The sequence below is a fragment of the Tachypleus tridentatus genome, chromosome 13 (assembly GCF_004210375.1).
Source record: "Tachypleus tridentatus isolate NWPU-2018 chromosome 13, ASM421037v1, whole genome shotgun sequence".
NCBI classification, from domain to species: domain Eukaryota; kingdom Metazoa; phylum Arthropoda; class Merostomata; order Xiphosura; family Limulidae; genus Tachypleus; species Tachypleus tridentatus.
The window spans coordinates 250,726,584-250,750,184 of NC_134837.1; the positions used below are offsets into that span (position 1 = coordinate 250,726,584).

A 23,601-nucleotide genomic window follows, 5' to 3' on the forward strand; every position below is an offset into this window, starting at 1 on the left:
AAAGTTAATGCTTTCAGAAAAAAAGTGAAGTTTTTCATACTTTTCCCCATCACACGTTTTGTTATCCCTCTGAAATTCACATTTCTTACCTGTCTTATATCTATACCAAAGTCTTACCCCAAATGTATGACAATAGTGAACGGCAACTGTTAGTGGTATGAATAATTGTTTGGATAATTGTTTTGTGAAGCTGAAAAGAAAACTATTTTCAAGGGTCAAACGGGTTTGGACTTTATTGTGGCCAGCTATCATACACTAGAATCTCGATTCTTACAAGGTATATAAAACTGATGGCACAACTAGACCGTTGTCTTAATTATAACGCCCAGAACAGCAGACACTCGTGTGAGAGATGTACTAATGACACAAACACACTACTGTTTCAATAATGATTTAAATTGATTTATTTTTCTTGTGAAAATTATTAATATTTTATACACTCGTGACACCGCTACTCCTAAAGAAAGCAACGTTTGGAAACGCTTCTCTCGGTATGATAATTACCACTCAAACAATCTTGTCTTTATTAAATGAATTATGCAACTTTTCATTAATGTACAATTATATGTTTAAATCTACATAAAGACATATAAACACGTGCATTTGTATGTTTACTAAACAAAGAATCTGAAGCTTGTTTTTTTCCCTGAAAGGTGAACATAACAATGCCCCTACCTCATGAATGCCCTTTCACAACAATGATGTACCGTGAACATAACAATGCCCCTACCTCATGAATGCCCTTTCACAACAATGGTGTACCGTGAACATAACAATGCCCCTACCTAATGAATGCCCTTTCACAACAATGGTGTACCAGTAAATTTCTTTAGTGGATTACCAAGGTATTTCTAATTGTTTACAAATTAACGTTGTTCGTTAATAATTTAATACTTTTAACCATACATATACATAAGAATAAAAGAGGTTAACGTATGATATAGCAGAAGGTAAGACTTATTTAAATAAATAGTGTATTTCATGAGTCACAAACCCTATAGCATCAATGTACAGTACATTGGAAAACTGTGATGTCCTTTTTCCTCTTACTATTGTAAAAATCGGACCCCATAGACGCATGCAAAACTATCATATTTAATTCTTTCCAATGTATCTTAATAAAAAAAAAACTATCCTATCAACGACTGACTTACACAAGATGGAACAGTGGTAATTTTAGAGGGTGGTGGCCAATTCACCTTTTTATTTTGTTTAAAAATGTATGTCACATTTCTTTTAATAATACCTTTACAATAATGTGACATAAATTATTTAAGCAACATAAAAGAGGGAGCAGGCTTAGGGAACAGTACAACATTTCAACCACTAATGGGCGTACTACAGAGGATGGAAACAAACTTGACGGCTGAAATTTGTCACTTATATTAGTTATTCGATTTGTGGTTTCCTGTTAAAAGCGACTTGTTAATGTACATATTCATAAGGACCTCGTAGGTCGACGTAAGGAGACCGAACAAGGTCTATGGAGCCACCAGTTGAATCAACTTGGATAAAAATAAAACACTCGCACGTGTGTTTTGGTAAATGTGCTTATTCTATTTTCAATGATTATATTAACTGCATTCAGCATTAGGAATTTGTTGTTAGTCCAACAATAAATGTGGCAGGCACTGATCAAGCAGCTGCTTAATTGTGTGCTTTCCTTTCATCATTTGTCGATTCGAGTTCGTTAAAATCGGGTAGACGGAAACAGGAAGAGCATAACGCATGAAAAACTGAACTTTAGTCTAATTTGTTATAATGTACAGGGTGGTCCAAAAAGGATTTTGAAGCTACTTATCACACACACACACACACACACACGAAACAGATAATTAGATTAAGCATTATAATTAGTACTAACACGAGACCCGGCATGGCCAGGTGGTTAGGATACTCGAATCGTAATTTTAGAGTCGATGGTTCGAATCCTCGTCACACCAAACATGTTCGCCCTATCAGCCGTGAGGGGGTTATTATGTGACGGCCAATCCCATTATTCGTTGATAAAAGAGTAGCCTAAGAGTTGGTGGTGGGTGGTGATGAATAACTGCCTTTATTCTAATCTTACACTGCTAATTTAGGAATGGCTAGCGCATATATCCCTTCGCGCGAAAATTCAAAATGAACAAACAAATTACTTTCTGCGCATGTTTAGTGACAGCGGAAATAACTTTCCCTGTTAAGTGACAACAGACGTGAATTGATTTTGCTGATCATTATAAACCACGACTTTCCCCGCTTGTTGAATAACTTCTGAACTTACAAGCAAAGCAGCATTAATCTTCTTTTTGCTTTCTTTTTCTTAACATTCATAATATTTCATGTTTGTATTCCAGTTCAATTTTTAATTTGTGTGTTTGCATTTATATATTGTTACGTATCACGATTTCAAATAGCCTGAAATTTTTAGTTTGAATTTAGAAGTTAATTGAATGTCGATATGTATCATACTTTTGATATTTGCCAACAAGATTGATACACACAATTTTATTTCATAACACAAACATATTTTAATGTAGAAACAACAATATAATTTATAACAACGGTTATTAAAAATAGTGATTTACATGCAGACTTACAAACAATACTAAATCTTCTCTCTGGTCTGGAATTGAATATTTTGTCGGCGGTTCACGATGAGTGAATTAATTTTATGTTGATACATAGTTACGCTTTACTTGACGAGAAACCAACTAGCTTCTTCACACGCAAGTTTTTCCCTACGAAAATATCTAACATCCCAGGAGAAATACTAGCGTCCGAAGTTATTTCACTGAAGTTACATAATTCATAATGTTCGAAATCTATAAAAATTCCTCGCCAAATCGTCTGATTGTCCTCTGCAATTGTCTGATTAATAAGTGTTTATCACAATTATTGCTTCCGACGTTTATAGTATAGACTGTAGCAAACTATCAATATTTTTAAAACTGTTTCTCAGCATTTTGCGATGGCTTGCGTTTTATACTCATTGAGCGAGATTCTCAAACGTTCAACAATATTCGAAGATACGCTAGTGTTTTCTTAAAACGTATATTGTTTTTTATCACACTCGAAAATCTTCTACAAATTTAGAGAATAGGCGGGATTTTTGCAATACACATTTAACAATATAAGTTAATAAGTTTCTAAATATATATTAAACTGAAACAAACATAGATATTAAAAGAAATATATAATATTAAATCTGTTACAAAGCAAAGCAGCATTAATGGGCTTGTTAATTTGTTTTTCTAATACTTTGACACCATTTGATGAAACCAGTTAGTATTCCAGTTGACCTTTTAATTTGTGTGTATACATTTATATATATATATATTTATTTATTTAGAGAATATTAATACCGATAGAGTTAAGTGAATTAAAACAAATCAAAAGAAAGAACTGTGTTAAAAACAGCTAATCCAAACCTCTGACTAAATACATTAGTTTGTTATAACCAAAAACAAGCCAAATCAAAAATAAACTAAATTGGTGCTCTAATTGAAAGGATCCCAGGTTGCAAGCCATAATGTGGGATATAAAATGTATCATAGGTTTTGGAGGTGACTGTGAAAGTAGGACCCACATTGCGGGGGATACACCCTCTATCAAGCTTAACCTCCATTCCGATTTACACATCTCCAGCAACCAGTTAAAAACCATTATAGAATTAACCAAAAGTAACTTTTTTTAATGACGAAAACTACCAAAATGGGCTAAGTTTGGAGACTCTTGTGTCACCAGTTCTAGCCAATATTTTTATGTCAGACTGAATCTCAAGCGATCAATTCAGCCTTACACCCACCACTATACTGGTACAAATATATTGTTGATAAAATTGCTGGATTCACATCTATAGAACACACACTTAGTTTTTTTTTCAACTATGTTAACTCCATACACCCTAACATTAAGTTCACCTGTGAACGAGAAAAACTAACCAAATAGCATTTCTCAATCTCAACATCACAATAATCGATCTATAATTCAAAACAGAAATCCACAGAAAAATCACCTATACTGAACTATACATTCCCTGGGACTCAACACATCAAACAAAACAAAAACTCAACTTATTAAGAAACCAAATAAACACAACTACAAAATTATGCTCAACAGATAAAATTAACGATAAATTAGACAAAATAAAACACTACTTCATCAACATCAACAAATTTTCTCAAAAACCGTGGAAATATTATACGCCCAAACCTAGATCAACAACAAACAAATAATAACAAATCCCAAGATACAACAAACTACAAAACCTTATACTGCTGCGTATCATATGTTCCCGACATCAGCGAAAAAATAACCAACATTTGGAAAAACTTACAATAAAACACAATATTCCAATAAAACCAAATTTTTTAAAAACTAGATACTAAACTAAAGACTCCACTATGTAAAAACTACACTGACAAACACAACACCGACATTATTTATAAAATAAAATGAAACAACTGCTACAACTTCTATATTGGAGAAAAAAACAGAAAAATGGAAACCAGATTCAAAGAACAAAAAAAAAAGACTTTCACACGTTTTTGAACACTGCAAGTCAAATAAACACAACACAACCATAGAAAACATCCAGATACTAACCAGGGAAAAAATATAAACAAACACAAAATCAAAAAGCCCTACTTACGCAGTAGCTCAAATCAGAATTAAACCAATATGAAGAAACACCTTGATACTATACCAATTAACAGGCCCGGCATGGCCAGGTGGTTAAAGCACTCGACTCATAATCTGAGGGACGCGGGTTTGAATCCCCTTCACACCGAACATACTCGCCCGTTCAGCCATGGGGGCGTTATAATGTGACAGTCAATCCCACTATTCGTTGATAAAAGTGTAGCACAAGAGTTGGCAGCGGGTGGTGATGACTAGTTGCCTTCTCTCTAGTCTTACACTGCTGAGTTAGGAACGGCTATCGCAGATAGCCCTCTATTAGCTTTGTGCAAAATTCAAAACAAACCAAATCAATTAATAACCTAACGTTCAATTGCAGCGCCCACTACAACTTCGTACCCGTTTACACTCCTCTCTCTAAGCCATATGCCCGGCAACGGTCAGTTGCAAATTCTGCTCTTGTTAACCTGAAGATGACCTAAGAAGGTCGAAACGTTGTTCTCTGCTTTATTAGTAAAAGTGTTAATACCCATACCAGCCATCCTGAAGTACATTTTTACTTCAAGTGGGTTTTTCGTCATCACGGCTTAACCTCCATTCGCCAGTCTCACATTAAAATAATAGATATAGGAATAGAGATTAGAGAGAGATATGGGTGCTCAAGCCCACAACGTCCCAGACAGCTGTGGGAAGGTGACTGCTTTCCAGGTTAAAGAAGAAAAAAAATTCATTGAAAAATAAAAATAAGAAAATAAGGTAATACAATTTGGGGGGTAAATAAACTAAATAAACTTACCTCTTGAAATTAGCATTATTTTGCTATATATATATCTACATATACACACATTTGTAGGTTATACAACTTACTGAATGCATTTCTAGGTTATACAACTTACTGAATACATTTTGGATTATACGACTTACTGAATACATTTCTAGGTTATACAACTTACTGAATGCATTTCTAGGTAAAACTTATTGAATACATTTGTAGGTGATACAAATTACTAAATGAATTTGTAGGTTATACAACTTACTGAATACATTTGTAAGTTATACAAATTAGTAAATGAATTTGTAGGTTATACAACTTACTGAATACATTTGTAAGTGATACAAATTACTAAATGCATTTCTTTCATTTCTACTTGGGCTTTAATATATGTTGCACTTCATCAATCAGAAGTTTAGAATTACTTTTCATTTTGCATCACCACATGTGCAACACATCCAGAAACGCAATCCTAATATAAACTATGGCATCTTTGCAAAATCATTGCGTTCGTTATCTCAATCAACTGACAAGATACCAGCATTTAGTTTTGCTTTTGATCTAGTGTAAGAAACGTTTCACGTAGATACTACGTCTTCAGACAAACACTAAACTTACGACGTTTCATAACTGAAGAAAAATTTATTTTAAGAGACTACATTCTGGCAGCTCTTTCTCTATTTCTATCTAATAAAGTCGTTCTGAGCCCAGTTCGAACATATAGATTTCTTGATAAACACCCATTATGGGTTCAGATCACATTCAAAACATATTCAACTTTCAATATGAAGAGCTAAAGTAATAAATAACCGAACAGATCTCTGATACAGAATGTGTTGATGACAGATTTCTGATACAGAATGTGTTGATGACAGATCTCTGATACAGAATGTGTTGATGACAGATTTCTGGTTCACTATATGCATTGTGTCTTTACCACAATCGAAATGAAAAAAAAAAGACTGCCTTCCTTATATTTTATCAAACAATTAGGAAAAGTTAACAAAGTTTCAACAGCAAACTACTTTTGAGTAGAAAGAAACAAACTCGATTTTATTGCTTATGTTACGCATATATTTTATGCCCCATTCAGAATTACTCATACTAACTCCTTTGCTACCGGATGAACTATATATATATATATAAACAACTCAGTGTCAACTCAGACATCTTTATTCCAAACACTGTATGCCATTTACAACATTGCTTCTTCTTTAACCCCACAGTGGCACAGCGGCATGTCTGTGGACTTAACACTAGAAACAGAGTTTCGATACCCACGGCTGGAAGAGAACAGATAGTTCATTGCGCAGCCTTGTGCTTAATTATAAACAAACTTTTTCTTTTTAATTCGGTTCTTAATGAACAACTTACTGAGTTAAAGAAAAAAGGTACCCAGTAGACTTGAGGATATATGATTTATATTTGTTCTGATGTTTATAATTCGAGTATTCAAAAGTGTAAATGTCATTCTACATGCAGTATTAATTAATGTAAAGTTTAATATCTGAGGACACATATATATTAAATAAATGTCTGATAACCCTTTTTTTTTCTGTAAAACACCAAATACAAAGATAAGGCCAGAGAATATGCAAATATAATTAATTTTGTTATGTTTTACCTAATAGTGATTAATAACTTAGAAGACAGCGACACATCACACCAATTTAAAGAAAAACGAAGTTAAATATTTTGTAACTGTATTGAACAGTCAATGATCAGGATCTAAGTAGAACATTTTCCGGTCAATGTTGTGCATTATTCAGGAGTCAAACCCTATAGAACCACTTCCTCAAGTTGTTGAGTGAATTCTGCAGCGTCCTCTTCATTGCGTTTGACGAGGGAAACCCGGTACTTCTGAAAACGTTTCATTGTTTTTATATACAATTGAAAAATAAGTATTTTGTATCAAGACGTTTCACTTTTTCTGCTACGTTAGTTTCTGAATTGGTTAAATAGAAGACACACAATAAGGATAAAGGATAATAAATCCTTCATGAATACTTATAATAGTTGTGTTCTTATTAATAATGCTACCTTAATTTCTTCTTTTTCGCGTGTCTGTGTTTTGTTATAGCAAAGCCACATCGGGTTATCTGCCGTGTCCACTGAGGGGAATCGAACCCCTGATTTTAGCGTTGCAAATCCGTAGACTTTACCGCTGTACAAGCAGGGAACAACCGGGAGGGTGAGGGTGTTTTGTTTTAGCAAAGCCACATCAGGCTATCTGCCGTGTCTACCGACGGGAATCGAACGTCTGATCTCAGCGTTATAAATCCTAAAACTTACCACTGTTCCACCGATGAACGTTTTTGTATGTACCTATTTCTTTTTAAACAATATTTTTATCTTTTGATATTTTATTTCATAGTTAAGTCGGTTTTTTATAAGTTTGAAGTGTCTACTAGCTTCACCAATATGTATATGTAAGTCCACAATTTTCGCGGTTAATTTACTGGAAAGATCCGTTTGTTTAGTATTTAATAAAACCTTCAGCTTCAGTTTATTACGTATCCTTATTAGCTCTCTTCCCTTGTTTCTTATGTATATGATCAGCCATATAATTTGTTTCTTTTAAAATTACTTTATTATCTTTCGTCCAGGTTAGCTCTCTTCATTCCTTTGTCGGATCAGAGGTAAGTCTTCGGATTTACAACGCTAAAATCAGGTGCTCGATTCCCTTCGGTGAACACAGCAGATAACCCGATGTGGCTTAGCAATGAAACACACACACTCAAAGCTCCCTTTCCTTGTTTCCCATGTATATTATGAGCCGTTTAATTCAGTTCTTTATTATGTTTCGTATTTCGTATGTCGTTGGTGAGTGTTCATTTTTGTCTCACTTTTCCAGAACTTTTGTTTGTTTGTTTTCATTCTTAAAGCAACAGCAAATAATTTTTCTTCTTATATTTCTTTGTTATGAACATAAGGGGAAACTACTATAATAAAAATAGTTTTCTCTGTCCATGTTCTGATTGTTCATGTTTGTTTATTGTTCTTCTATTAGCCGCGTACATAACGGAACAGTCCCTGCATACCTACAGCAGCCTGAGCATTACTTGCAGTTGTGCCCTCGGGAAGATTGAAATGAACAGCTTTTGTTATTTTTTCGCATCTTTACAGAGGCGAACAGCAAGGTATTCATTTAGTTGTCTGTGTCCACCAACACGATTTACACCAGTATTTAGTTCATAAATGGGCTTTTGTTCTAGGCTCCAAAAAATGACATGTAATTATTCCGTCTTTAGACAAACAGAAAATTTACGAGGCTTTATTCCAGAGAAAAGTAGCTGAAATCCGCATAAGCTCGGTAGGGAATCGTTTCCTGAACTTAATTGGCTCCTGAAAATTAAGGAACCGTACAGCGTTTCGCCATAAACCACCGGTTCTCTTCCTCTCAGTCGCCTTCATCCTTGTCATGGTTATAGCACAAGTTGGGAGAGACGACAGCTTAAAAGACATGACACAAAGAGATATTTAGAACACAAAACTTTTTCTTTCTATTGTAAGTTGTCTGCTAGCCCAACATCTAAATTATGTTATGTTCAAATCAGGCCCAGTGCCAGGTGGGTGCCTGGCCCATCCTATTCTCTTTTGTAGTTTTGTACCACACATACAAAGAAAAACGTTTCTGGCGATAGCAACCCAACAAAAGATGCAGTTTTTATTTTTTCTCTGTCTTTTATTTTTTATCAATTTATTTGCAAAAACAATTAAACAAAGTGACACTAAATCTATTACATGTCCAACAGTATCAAACCTAATCCAATATATATCCGGTTTCAGCTTTAGCGTGAAATTTCATTTTCTTTGTAAGATCATCAAACTGGCCTCTAAACGATTGGTACGTATTGAATACATACCGATGCAGGTTCTCTGGTTAATTAATTATTTGCTTCTTTGTTGAATTTTGCTTAAACCTACACGAGGGTTATCTGGGCTAGCCGTCCATACTTTAGCAGTGTGAGACTAGAGGGAAGGCAGCTAGTCACCACCACCTACCTTGGGCTACTCTTTTACCAATGAGTAGTGGGATTATAATGACCCACGGCTGAAAGGGCGAGCATGTTTAGCGAGACAGGGATTCGAACCCACGATCTCAGATTACGAGTCGAGCGCCTCAGCCGGGCCGTTTAATTAATATTTATTGTTTCGAAGTTAAAAGAAATTTTAAAAATTACTATTGCAGGCTCTTCCAGAATGATCGGACCACCAGATACCACCAACCTATTCGTGTTATTGTTAACCTCGGTGCTCCAGATACCAGCTTTTTTAGTATTATTGTTAACTTCGGTGCTCCAGATACCAGCTTTTTTAGTATTATTTTTAACCTTGGCGCTCTAGATACCAGCTTTTTTAGTATTATTTTTAACCTTGGTGCTCTAGATACCTGCTTTTTTAGTATTATTATTAACCTCGGTGCTCCAGATACCAGCTTTGTTAGTATTATTTTTAACCTCGGTGCTCCAGATACCAGCTTTGTTAGTATTATTTTTAACCTCGGTGCTCTAGATACCAGCTTTGTTAGTATTATTATTAACCTCGGTGCTCTAGATACCAGCTTTGTTAGTATTATTTTTAACCTCGGTGCTTCAGATACCAGCATTTTTAGTATTATTGTTAACTTCGGTGCTCCAGATACCAGCTTTTTTAGTATTATTTTTAACCTTGGCGCTCTAGATACCAGCTTTTTTAGTATTATTTTTAACCTTGGTGCTCTAGATACCTGCTTTTTTAGTATTATTGTTAACCTCGGTGCTCCAGATACCAGCTTTGTTAGTATTATTTTTAACCTCGGTGCTCTAGATACCAGCTTTGTTAGTATTATTATTAACCTCGGTGCTCTAGATACCAGCTTTGTTAGTATTATTTTTAACCTCGGTGCTCTAGATACCAGCTTTGTTAGTATTATTTTAACCTCGGTGCTCTAGATACCAGCTTTGTTAGTATTATTTTTAACCTCGGTGCTCCAGATACCAGCTTTGTTAGTATTATTATTAACCTCGGTGCTCTAGATACCAGCTTTGTTAGCATTACTATTAACCTCGGTGCTCTAGATACCAGCTTTGTTAGTATTATTTTTAACCTCGGTGCTCTAGATACCAGCTTTTTTTAGTATTATTTTTAACTTCGGTTGTACTTTTATGCTGAAACTTCTCAAACTAAAAAATAAAAATAAACTGTTTTCCCCGTTGTGTTTGTATTTTATGGCAAAGCTACGTCAGATTATTTGCTACGTCCACCAAGGGAATCAAATCCCTGATTTTCACGTTGTAAATCTGTAGACTTACCGCTGTCCCCCCGTGGGAGTCCTGGTTATGTCCACTATAACTTTACATACTTGTGCCCACTACAACTGCACATATTTGTGTTCATTATAACTGTACATACTTGTATCCACTATAACCGTACATACTTATGGTACAAGAAACTGTATGTACGAAGAGAAACCCGAAATTTAGCATTTTAATCTGCAATAGTTTTGTTCAGTATGTGTGCGCGCGTTTTAAAAATTATGATGTTTCTCCGACTTGTGTACTGAACGTGGTAAACTAATATACGTGGATGTCTTATAAAAGTAACATCGAAACTCCATTGTTTAACTAAACAAACAAGCAAACAATACTTCGAACATAAAATACTGTTCTATTGACTACTCCAGCCAAATGCAGCTCAAATTAAACCCATCTATTACATTCTAAATAAATATACAATAAAGTTTCGGTCCTCTATGATTTATTTTTGTTTGTTTGTTTGTTTCTAATTCCGCTCAAAGTTACACGAGGGTTATCTACGCTAGCCGTCCCTAATTAAGCAGTGTAAGACTAGAGGGAAAGCAGCTAGTCATCACCACGCATAGCCAACTCTTGGGCTACTCTTTTACCAAAGAATAATGAGATTGGCCGTCACATTATAACGCCACCACGGCTGAAAGGGTAAACATGTTTGGTGGGGCAGGGATTCGAACCGCGACCCTCAGATTACGAGTCGAACGCCTTAACCCACCTGGCAATGCTGAGCCTTTTGTTTGTTTTTGTCGTTTATATAATTTCTTCTGCAGATAAACTAGCATTGTATTATTTTGAAGCGGGAATGTCATATAGAGTGCGTTGAATGCTGTATTGAATATTGCTTTTTAAAGCCACATTGAGACATCTACTGTGTCTACCGCAGATAACTTAATCCCGAATAACGTTCTAAGTACGTAGACTTAACATTTTTTCATCTGGGTCTCTATTTAAAAAGACGGTGTTTGTACAAGTTATTCGCATGGGCTCTTCGTCTGTAGTTTCTCGCCTCTTAAATAAATTTATTTGACGCTCGTTTCTTAAAAAGAATAAAATCACGTTCACTACTTTCTTTTTTTTAAACCGAGTAATGCTACTTTCATAAAAAGTTTAATTTAGAATGAAAACGAACCGGGAACTGGACAAGTAGACAAAACATACCTGTCTTTCTGGCGGGAAGACCCAGGATTAAATCCTGAATCCTGCATGTCACAACATTAAACATCTATCACAAGTCACTTAAAAACGCCAGGAGATTAGTAATTGCTAAATTAAATGATAACTGATAAAAAATGTATATTAATTACATTTAGATAATGCTACATACTACACTACTTACACTAACTGTAAAAGCAAAAAGGATGTATAGTAGTATGTTAACTACACTATATCTGCTATATTCATCAGCAACGAAGCCTTTTTCCTAATACCAGAGCTCATCAGAGCGGCTGGGATACGACAAAACACAGTAAACGCTGTTTATATTATTAAGTAAACTGTATAAACAGCAACTGTATTGATGTAAAGTGAACTAAGTAGGTGCACATTCTCTGAATGTTTATCAGAATTAGTTTACAGATTAATAACGCGATAATGTTTGTTCGTTTTCACTGTATCACAAATTAGCAAACTTCATTAATAACCCTAAGAGACTATTAGTGAAAGTAAACAAGAATGTATAACAATGTGTCAAACACAACATCCACTGTAGCTGCGCCGACGAGGGTTTTCGCCCGAAACCAGGACTCGTCAGGATCGACTGAGACACGACAAACACAGTACTAGTCTAGATTCTATTTGTATCATTAAGTTCATAAAAAACACAAGTGTTAAGATGTGAATTAGACTGAGAAAGATATGTATTATAAACAAGTTTGTTCTATTGTTAGGTCGACGTTATGGGCCTACTACCTCTTTAGTTAAAATATTATAAACAAGCTTGTTCTATTGTGAGGTCAACGTTATGGGCATGCTACATGAACCTGTCTTGTACATCTAAAAAGTTGGCTTACCACCTCTTTAGTTATAGCCTACTATATCTTTAATTAAAACATTTTTTTTAATTATTGTATATTGTTTTTTTTTCAATTTTATTAACTTGTTCACATAGCTTCGGTCAAGTACTAATTTTGATTTTCCTAGTTTCGACAAAATACAAGGTGGGGGTTCACTGGTTGGCTGAAAGTTCATTTTCTTGCACGAAATATAGCACGTAGCATCCAGGATTATAATGCTGTCTTTCCTTTCAACGAATTGAATACTCGACGCCTTAAATAAGTTACATCTTTTAAACATTCTGTCGACTTGCTTTTCCTTTAACTAGAAAGACTTTACACCACGTTAGTGTTTCTAACTCTTTCAGTCAGAGTGCCAGCGTCGTTTCTGGCTCGACGCTACGCAATGGACAATCTGCACCTGTTGCCACAGAGAATCAAAACAACTTTTAGCGTTGAAAATCCGTAAAGTTACTGCTGACCCAGCAGGGCAACTCGGGCAGGGAAGTATGGCTTAAATTAAAGACAGAAATTTATGTACTTGGAGTTTGTTTAAGTAAGTTTGACCTACAGGTTGGCTAGAGTTTGCCCCCACCCTCCCAAGTGGCAGAGCGATATGTCTGCAAACTTATACTACTAGAAAACGGGTTTCGATATCCGACGTGGGCAAAGCACAGGTAGCCCTTTGTGTAGCTTTGTGATTAATAGCAAACAACAGCCGCTAGCATTTGACCTAGTTTAAACATTAACTTTAGCTTTGACTTAGGCGGTAAAATAAATTCAATGGCTTTAGGATTTTAATCTTCGCTAAATGTTAGTTTTCACTTCAAGTCTAAGAGTTTACTTTAACTTGCAAGGGGTACACACCAAGTTGATAGTCTTTATTTTGTTTTATCGACATACACAACGAAACACTCGCCTTGGCTTTGTATTATTGTAACTGTGTTTTGCTTGTACGCCTGTGACTGATCCCACTTGAAGATCACAGACAGACCAATATATACCGCAGTTCCACATTCTCCAAACCACTAGTTTGTAGGCCTAACTGACTGCCCTGTAGGAAAACAGTTTTGTCACGATTGTTTGTTTGTTTGTTTTGAATTTCGCGCAAAGCTACACGAGGGCTATCTGCACTAGCCGTCCCTAATTTAGCAGTGTAAGACTAAAAGGAAGGAAGCTAGTCATCACCACCCACCGCCAACTCTTGGGCTACTCTTTTACCAACGAATAGTGGATTTGACCGTCACATTATATCACCCCCACGGCTGAAAGGGCGAACATGTGACAGGGATTCGAACCCGCGACCTTCATATTATGAGTCGAGTGCCTTAATCACCTGGCCGTGCCGAGTTCCTTTCATCAGGAGTGCCACTGAGTCAGGTAATCACAGCGTCAATGGAGAAGACTACATTAGCAATTCTAAGAGCTTATGAGTGAAAATAGAGAAAAATATGCCAATCACATATCCTCTGAAATAACAAAGGCTGGCGTTCAGTTATCACAGTCTTACCGTAAGTGGGAACAAAAATTAAATTCTGAAAATATAGGACACAATCGTCAAATACCGAGAAACAATGACGACTCCTGATAGCTGGGGTCGAAAATGCCACACCTAATTTGACATCCCAGTCCCGACAGATTTTATCAGTGCCATAATCTTTGCTGATTAACCACAAATTTATCTTCCCTTGTAAATATTGCAAGGTTCAACAGCTCAATCAAACCACGTTGACAAATTTAGAGGTAGGATAAATCTGAGATAACTATTACATAAGGATAAAAATATATATTTTGTAAATATAACGCACTCAAAAGAAACAAATGATCAGTTAGTTACGTCTGACCACCATCTGTATTCAATAAAAGAAAACACGTGAGACTTACGTATCAACTCTTCAGAAATTGTTTGTTTGTTCTTTGTTAAGCATAAAGTTGCACAATGAGTTTATCTACGCTGTGCCCAATACGGGCGTCGAAACCCGATGGTTAGAGAGAGAGGGTTACTCCAAAGAAAATGTGAAGAAAATTGTCTATCATTCTGTTTAATTTATAAATACAGTTATTTGCTCGATTCGTTTGGTAAGTTCGTTTAGGTTTGGCCAAGAGTTATTGTGGATCAGAGTTCTTAGCTCTGTCATCATCAGTGGCAATTATATTCAAGAAAATATATTTAACACATTATTTTTAAAAATAAGAAAACTGTAAGATATTGAAAAAACAGCAACAATAAAAGCCGAATTAGAAGCACAACATGGGAATCTCACAGTGTTGTTCCATAGTATTCTCACAAACTCGTCTTGTTATTGTTTTGTTGTGGTTTTTTTTGTATGAAATAATAATACAGTAAATGAGTTTTACTGGTTTTAGCCATCGATCAAAATTAGCCAAATGGGCCAAAGAAAACCTCCCCTCCTCTCAGAGCCAGAATTGTTTACTAGCGACCTCACACGAGTTGGCCTCAAGAAACCATCTGATAGTGTCTCGTCGGTTGTGCATGGTTAAAAACTGACCTATAATTACTTTTTGGATTACTTAAGCATAAGGTGTTGTAGCATGTAAATTGTTTATATAGATAGTATAAATTTGTCTTAGATCACATGATTAGTTACTATTATGTAAACAATAAACAAGATATTTGTCTTCAACCACACAATTGGTTACTATTGTGTAAACAATACAGTTATCTTCGATCACACGATTGGTTACTATTATACAGTCAGCAAACTAAATATTTGTTTCGACAATACGATTGGTTAGAATATAAATATTAAACAAATCTTTCAGATATAACTCAAATGGTGTGTTATTTGATCAATTAATGTATGATCAATGATAATTAATTTTTATCTCTTGCACCTCTGTGTTTATCTGACTTATGATTTATGTTCAGACAGCTCACGTCAGTGGCTCCGATCTCCCATGGTTCACTGTCGACTTGTTCAGTAATTTTGATCTCCGAAATAACAGCCAGACACAACGAGTCTTCTAGGTGAAAGCCGTTACCTGGGGGTGGGAACGGTCCTCAGAAATTAATGACCCCAACTGAGCGAGCATGAAGGGCAACGTTCCACAACTGACTTACGCTAATGTTTGTTTTAGTTGTTGTTTTTTTTATTTTGCGTGAAGTTTCATGAGGGCTATCTGCGCTAGCCGTCCCTAATTTAGCAGTGTAAGACCAGAGAGAAGGCAGTTAGTCATCACCACCCAGCGTTAACTCTTAGGCTACTCTTTTACCAACGAATAGGAGGATTGACTGTAACTTTATAACGCCCCCACGGCTGAAAGGGCGAGCAACTTCGGTGACGGGCTTTCCAACCCGCGACTCTCAGATTAGGAGTCGACCGCTCGGAGGTAACTCAAGCCTAAAAGCTATAATGAAACTAAAATCCACAAGACGCATGACACAACTCGGTTATTACAGTAGTTACCAACTTTAGTACGTTCTTGTAATTACAAATCTACGATCTGAAACAATTTCATCAAACTTTAGTACATTTTCTTCACAGATCTGGAACTCGAAACACTCTCAGAATGGCCCGGCATGGCCAAGTGTGTTAAGGCGTGCGACTCGTAATCTGGGGATCGCGGGTTCGCATCCCCGTCGCGCCAAACATGCTCGCCCTCCCAGCCGTGGGGGCGTTATAATGTGACGGTCAGTCTCACTATTCGTTGGTAAAAGAGTAGCCCAAGAGTTGGCGGTGGGTGGTGATGACTAGTTGCCTTCCCTCTAGTCTTACACTGCTAAATTAGGGACGGCTAGCACAGATAGCCCTCGAGTAGCTTTATGCGAAATTCAAAAAACAAACAAACAAACACCAACACACTCAGAAATTTTAGCACGTTTCTATAGTAGGTCTGAGATATTACGTGACATTTTAGATTAGAGGGAAGGCAGGTAGTCAAGATTGCCCACCGCCAATTCTTGGGCTACTATTTTACCAATGAGTAAAACATTTGGCAGAATCGAAAAGCCTCAGATATTGGCTGAAGTATAAGAATGACCAGCTGATATAAAAATAACGTTTTAACAAGAAATTTTCTTCGCCAGTATGAAATTATTGTTACTTCATAAAATATTATATAAAGAACGAAGTAGAACACAGGTGAATGAATTAAGGGCTAAGTCGCAAGCCACAGAGAAAAGGTAACAGTCAGTACCAGATTAACATTTAATATCATAATTTCTTGTGAAATAAAGAGAACAATATTATATTTATAATTACTGGTATATAATCCTTAACACTATGATATAATAAACGTGTTTGAACTTAAGCGGTAATCTACACAATGGGCTATTTGAGCTACGTGTCGACCATAGATGTCGAACACAATTTCTTACAGTGCTGGTTGTACACTCTAGCCACCAGGCCAAGTCCGGCCGTCTAAATGTAATATTACTGTTAACCGAACAGGAATGCATTTCTAACGTTCAGTTCTTTATTATACGTTAACATTATTCTTGGGGGTAACTGCTTACAACTATAAAACATCTGTTAACACAAGGGCTCGATTCCCTATCTGCTAGTCGCGAATTCGAATTCCTTCACCTCATGCTCGCTCTTTCAGCACCAGGGACGTGTTATTTAACGTTCAATCCTTTTTTTGTTAGTAAAAGAGTAGTCCAACATTTGTCAGTGTTAATTAGCTGTTTTCCTTCTGGTTTTATCACTTTTAACTTACCGATGTCTAATCGTAGGAAAAATAAGCCTGTAATAATCTTGCGCGAAGTTTCAAAGACAAACCATTGAAACACGTGATGTATTTATGTATGTGCTTTTCTTATATCGAAGCCACATCAGGCCATCTTTTGTGTCCACTGAGGGGGGTCTAACCCCTGATTATAGCTTTGTAAGTTCCATGAATTACAGCTCTTCCACCTGGGGATACACATGGTGTATCTGGTTGTAATATACACGTATATTCCTACAGGATCTACGTATTCTTATTTAAACAGCCTGAATTTTCTCTGGTGACGTAGTTTTCAAGCTAAGAATGCTTCTCTGAAATACAGTATAAAAAATGGGACAACTTAGAAAGGATAGTAGTTACATGTATTTCCTGAAGAGATTTTCATGACATGAATGAAATGCCTTAGTCGTTGTCACTGAATTATTCAGCTGATGTATAATAACCTTACACGACAGGGTAAAACACGTCTGTAGCATACCGTTAACTTTACTAGAGAAGGTAAAACATCTTTGTATCATACCATTAACTTCAATAAAGAGGATTAAAAAAAACCTTTGTATCATACCGTTAGCTTTACTAGAGAGGGTAAAAACACCTTTGTTGTATACCGATGGCTTTACTATAGAGGATAATACACCTTTGTTGTATACCGATAGCTTTACTAGAGAAGGTAAAATACCTTTGTATCATACTATTAACTTTACTAACGAGAATAAAAAAAAACTTTGTATCGTACCGATGGTTTTACCAAAGAATATAAAACTTCTCTGTCACAAACCGATAGTCTTAGTATTGAAAACAAAATACATTTGTCACACATTAATAGATTTATTATAAATAAAAATATTTTTGTGATATACCGATAGCTTTGGTAGAAAAGAGGGGTACAATTCACATCAGCTACCGACTGTTTATTAGTTTTTGAGATTTCGAGGATCGAACCTGCAGGCTCAACGGTACAATTCAATTTGCAGCTTCTTTGTTCTGTATTTACACATTGAGTAACGACTGCTTATAGTTTTTGTTCCCTGGTACATCATATATCATCTTCTGTTCTCATGTTATTATTAAATCACGTAGTCATATTTTGGTCCAATCGGTGCCGTAACTGCACCAATGCTGTGTTGGCATTGGGGCCCGCATCTGAAAGGGGCTCATCCAGGAATGTCAGTAATAAATATAAAAACCATTGAAAGTGTACAAACATTTACGCGCCTGCGTGACACAGAATAGCTTAAGAGTTGACGGTAGTTAATGATTACTAGTTGCCTTCCCTCTTGTCTTTCAGTGCTAAATTAAAGACCACTAGCACACACTACTATTATGTAGCTCTTCTATAATGAAACAATGGAGCAATACTGTTAATAAAACAAAAAACTCAACGTTTCGATTGGTCGATATGTGTTTCTAAAACAGTATATATTTTTAATTCCAAAATTCATCGCTTGTTAAAAATATCTTCTCATTTCTATAATAATACATTTTAGTTTCGGTTTTATTTTCAACACGAAATGGCGTTCTTTTTTTGAGATTAACTCTACTATTGTGGAGATTATTTACTTTTCAAGAGTCACAACCACGGTCATTTCATCTTTCGTCTCGGTATAATACATGCACAGAACGAATTTCAGAAAAAAAACTGGAAAATAACTTTCAAGAACTGGCATAATATATTTTTTCTCGAAATCCGCACCCTAACTTCACTACGTATCTCCGAATGTATAAGTAAAGAGTAGAATTATTATGAAAGCTGGCATTCCAGTGAAGCAAGACAACCAGAATGAGGTTATTATTCACAAAATTTCAGCAGACATTATTTCCAGTATTCTGTAAACACCACAATGTAGCTTGTATAAATAAGTATAGTCTCGGTTTTTTATAACTAACACCCCCCCCCAAGATGTATCATTAATACAACGATAAACTTATAAAAGGCAGGAAATTTGTTTAAGGGCTATTTATTACAAACAATCACAACTGAATTGGTGCTGTGAGTGATGCACATTTAGCACATCTGACAACAGAATTAGAAGAGTCTGCAATTAGAAGTTCGCTTCGCTTCTCCTTTGGATTTTAGATACCCAGGAGGGTCACGTGCAAAAGACCTCTTCCTCCGTACCTATCTTTCATGTCTGCTACTACTATGTTGTAGTTGTAGCGCTTTAAAGCCAGAGAAACCGACAGTACTCTGACCCTTTTCAGGGCAATGTATATGTAATGTCATGAGATGCCTTTTTTATTTTTTTCTTCTTTTATTATTTTTTCATTATTATTTTTGTATTTTTAAATCTATTCATATATATACATATTTAATAAAAAAAACTCAATATTATACTAATTCTAAATGTCTAGTGCATGGTGGCCAGCTTGATTTATATTTCTTAAATATATATTCATAGGAGAGAGATACTTAGGACTAAGTTCATCATATACGTGATATCTGTCGAGATCACACAATAAATCATTTTTATGCTAATTTTAATCAAAATAATTTAGTGCATCATACAAGACTCGATCAGATACTGTCTCTAAGTTTGCGTACTTGTGTATGAATGCGGATTAAATACTATGTGGTACTTTATAAGTTGAAGTTAAGATTAGAAACGAATCTAAATTGAGAGAGAGGTATTGTACAATTAAAAGTTGTGTTACTTGGTTCATTCCATTTGAAATAAATGCCAATTATTCGTGTCTAGCTACACGTGCCGTATAAATATATGTCATCGTACACAGTTATCTTGATATGATACTAATTAGCTATTCGAAGGCACCCCAGTGGCACAGTGAGTGGTGTGTCTGCGGACTTACACCGCTAGAATCCAGGTTTTAATACCCTTGGTGGGGAGAGCACAGGTAGCCTATTGTGTAGCTTTGTGTTTAATTCTAAACAAACAAGCTATTCACAGACGTCTAGGATAACCTCACAACTGGATATCTTGCCATCTCTGTCTTGCAAAAATGTCATCACAATGTATGACATTAGTAAAGTAGAATAAAACGACATACAAGTATAAAAAGAAACGGTGCCGGAGAGGTACATGTTTAGTTGTGTTTCCTTCTAGAGACAAGTAGATTCAGGAAGACAAATCTAACAAAGTTATTATATTTCTATTACACACACGTTGATAACATTTTGATGGGAAATGTTTGTTTGTTTTTAAATTTATCGCAAAGCTACTCCAGTATTATCTGCTCTAGCCGACCCTAATTTAGCAGTGCAAGACCAGAGGGAAGGCAGCAAGTTATCACTACCCACCGCCAACTCCTGGACTACTCTTTTAACAACGAATAGTGGGATTGAACGTAACATATAACGCTCCCAGGCTGAAAAAGCTAGCATGTTTGGTGTGACGGTGATTCGAACCCGCTACCCTCAGATTACGAGTCGAGAGCCTTAACATCCTGGCCATGCCGGACCTGATGGGAACTATATCAACATAAAACTCCTTTAGTTATTTCACCAACTATTTTGAGTCATTTAGCCCTGAAGAGTTGAACAAGAAATGATATTTACGTAGCAGTATTTAACTATGTATAATGCACGTTCCTTAAAATCGACTCCAAGCTAAATTTTGAGAGATATATGCGTATCTAGACCGAAACAATAGGATACCGCTGAACCGAGAATATTTTAATTGCACCTGAGACATTTCAGAAGTTAAATTCCAGGGAAAATTAAGACAATCCCCTATCAGTAAAACGACAACCTCTTTATAACATGTCATGTTATAACGAGAGTGAATTATATGCAAATACCGTTCGCGTAACCTCGTGCATTAATACAATGGTGGATAGGCTTGGCTGAAGACAACTGTGACTGTTTCTTAACTTTGAGGTTAGCACTGTAAAGTTATTATAAGTACAAAATAGATATTTCAGGAATTCTTAATTTATTGATTTCAAATAATGAGGAATGATAGACAGCCGTAAAAGAAACGCAGTTCAAGTTTACTCATGTTTTCTTACGGGCGATCGCTTTACTATTAGTATCTGAGGGTAAGACGACCCCTGGAGCTATATTTTCCTACACTATTATCCACATTCTTATGCGCCATTGTACAAAATAAAGAGCATTTTGCAGTCTTGAGGGTGCATTTAAATTATTATTTGAATGCAGCTAAATTGCAATTCCTAGCAGTGAGATTGGGTCAATTTCATTCAATCTTATGGATCCGTTTTATCTACAAAGCTGGATAAAACGGACCCCAACTATGAGAAATGCATTTTTTCAATATCTTAAAAAGCTTCCTGCACAACATCTGTCTTATTAGAATTGTTATTATAAGGATTTATTTTGCATTTTTTTGCATTTTCATGGCATTCACCTCAATTCTCGAAAACCGCGTTTAAAGTAGCCGTCTACGTTACCTTCACCTATATTGCTGACCCATGGTTTGCAACATTGACTCATAAAAGTTTAGCGAGGCAGTTTCTCATGGAATTAGCTAAGAACGTTAAACGAGGCGATTATGCTATAAGTGTATATTTATATATTTTTTACAAATACGTCACACGCTCAAAAATACACGTGCGTGGGCATGATTTCGCTTCAAAAACAGCTATTTCAACCAGATATCACACACAAGACTCAGCATAATAAACTAATTCTCATAAACTTCGGATCAAATTTAAAGAATTCCCAAGTGATAACACAGAAGCGTAATAATGGTTTGTTGGAGACAAGGGTGGACAGGGTCAGCTTCCTGCCCTAGATTAACTCATCAACGGTTAAAACAGGAAACTAAAAAATGTGGAGGTACGTTTTTGGTGTTAACCTGAAGATGACCTAGGAAAGTCGAAACGTTGTTCTCTGCATATCAATAAAAGTGTTAATACCCATACCAGCCGCTCTGAGATGCACAAACATTTTTTTTTGTTCTAACAACTAGAAGTGACTTTAAATGTCATCAAATCGTCTGTTGGTGTAATTTACGGTTTTAAAGGCGGATATTAAACCACCTTTCACAGAAACATAATTTTTCGTGAGTGTTCATTAGCTAAACTTTTTTTTCAGTTCTCTGAAGTTTTCAGAAATATATTCTATAGTTAAACGTTCTTAGCCTTAAGATCGACAGAAAATACGAAGCGAACACATGTATGAATAGAGTACAAGATTGGTCTTGAACTCACCTGAAGCCGGCCTGTCTGAATATCTCGTGCAGAAAACCCACGCTGGCCAGAAGTTTGGTTGAGCTAATTGCCGAGAACGGAGGTTAATTGATTTGTTTTTAGTATAAGACATACCTACAGGTTTTATTCGACTATCTATATGCGTACCTGACCCTTTATCGACAGGAGATATCTGTCTAGATATTTTTGAGGTCTTATCAAAGCGGCTCCACTGACCACGATCAGCCCTGCCGAAGTTTGGAGACAAAATATTTGCAATAGAAAAACTTAGTGATTTTGTATCTTCAGTAGGTGGCATCACATCGTGTCTGGAGTTTGAATATGAGATACGATTTGTATCGTCAAAAGAGGAACTAGTTAGTTTTTCTTTTTTTATTACTTTTCTTCTCGACTTGCTTGGCTCTGGAGAGTATGCTTTAATGTCTGTGTGGTCAACGTCTAGTGCCATACCTCAACCACTGCTGGAAACTGGTCAAAAATTTTTATACGCTATATCAATATAGAAAATTAAAGACACACTATCTAAATGTTATTCATCAACTAATAACTGTCACCATCGGGAAGAGAGACTTCTAAACTATATGAGGAGCACAGCAATAGATTAAATCATGCCTCGCATTTTCAGACACGCGTGACTTCAAGGCCAGAACTGTTGGTCAGTGTAGAAAAAGGCTATGACAAAATTTCAACAGATTTTTATAGCATGGTCCATGAACCGTAGACATAGTAACCTCACAATAGATTTCCCAGTGGGTTTTCACGACAGCTCTGCAGACGCCGCCACGTGGCGCGAGCCAATCAGAGTGGTAGTAAGATGCATCAGTGTACATTTCAAACTGGTATTGGCTGTCATTAGTAAACGTAGGAGAAGAATGGGCGTTACTTCTTTTGCATCACAACAGACACAGACTTTTGTTTTTATTATACTCTCGATACACTCCACACACAGTTCTTTAAGTCGGAGCCCCTGACGAATCATATGCATAATTGGGTGAGGAAAAAAACTGAGGGATGTGATAAATTTCGCTGTTGTGTTTTGGGAACATGATTTTCTTACCTATACAACCAACTACTTTGATAGGTTCTATGCTAATATATACTA

At 36.0% G+C, this 23,601-nt stretch overlaps 1 protein-coding gene across 1 annotated transcript in view; it reads right to left on the reverse strand.

Annotated features, from left to right (window-relative positions):
- The window catches only part of LOC143237597 (homeobox protein engrailed-2b-like), a 33,439-nt gene extending 10,264 nt beyond the window's left edge, over window positions 1-23,175 (reverse strand). Inside the window, exon 1 of the mRNA XM_076477033.1 lies at window positions 22,500-23,175. Coding sequence (XP_076333148.1) covers window positions 22,500-22,947 — 448 coding nt within the window. The 5' untranslated portion in view covers window positions 22,948-23,175. The remainder of the gene's footprint in view (window positions 1-22,499) is intronic.
- Window positions 23,176-23,601: the final 426 nt, after the last annotated feature.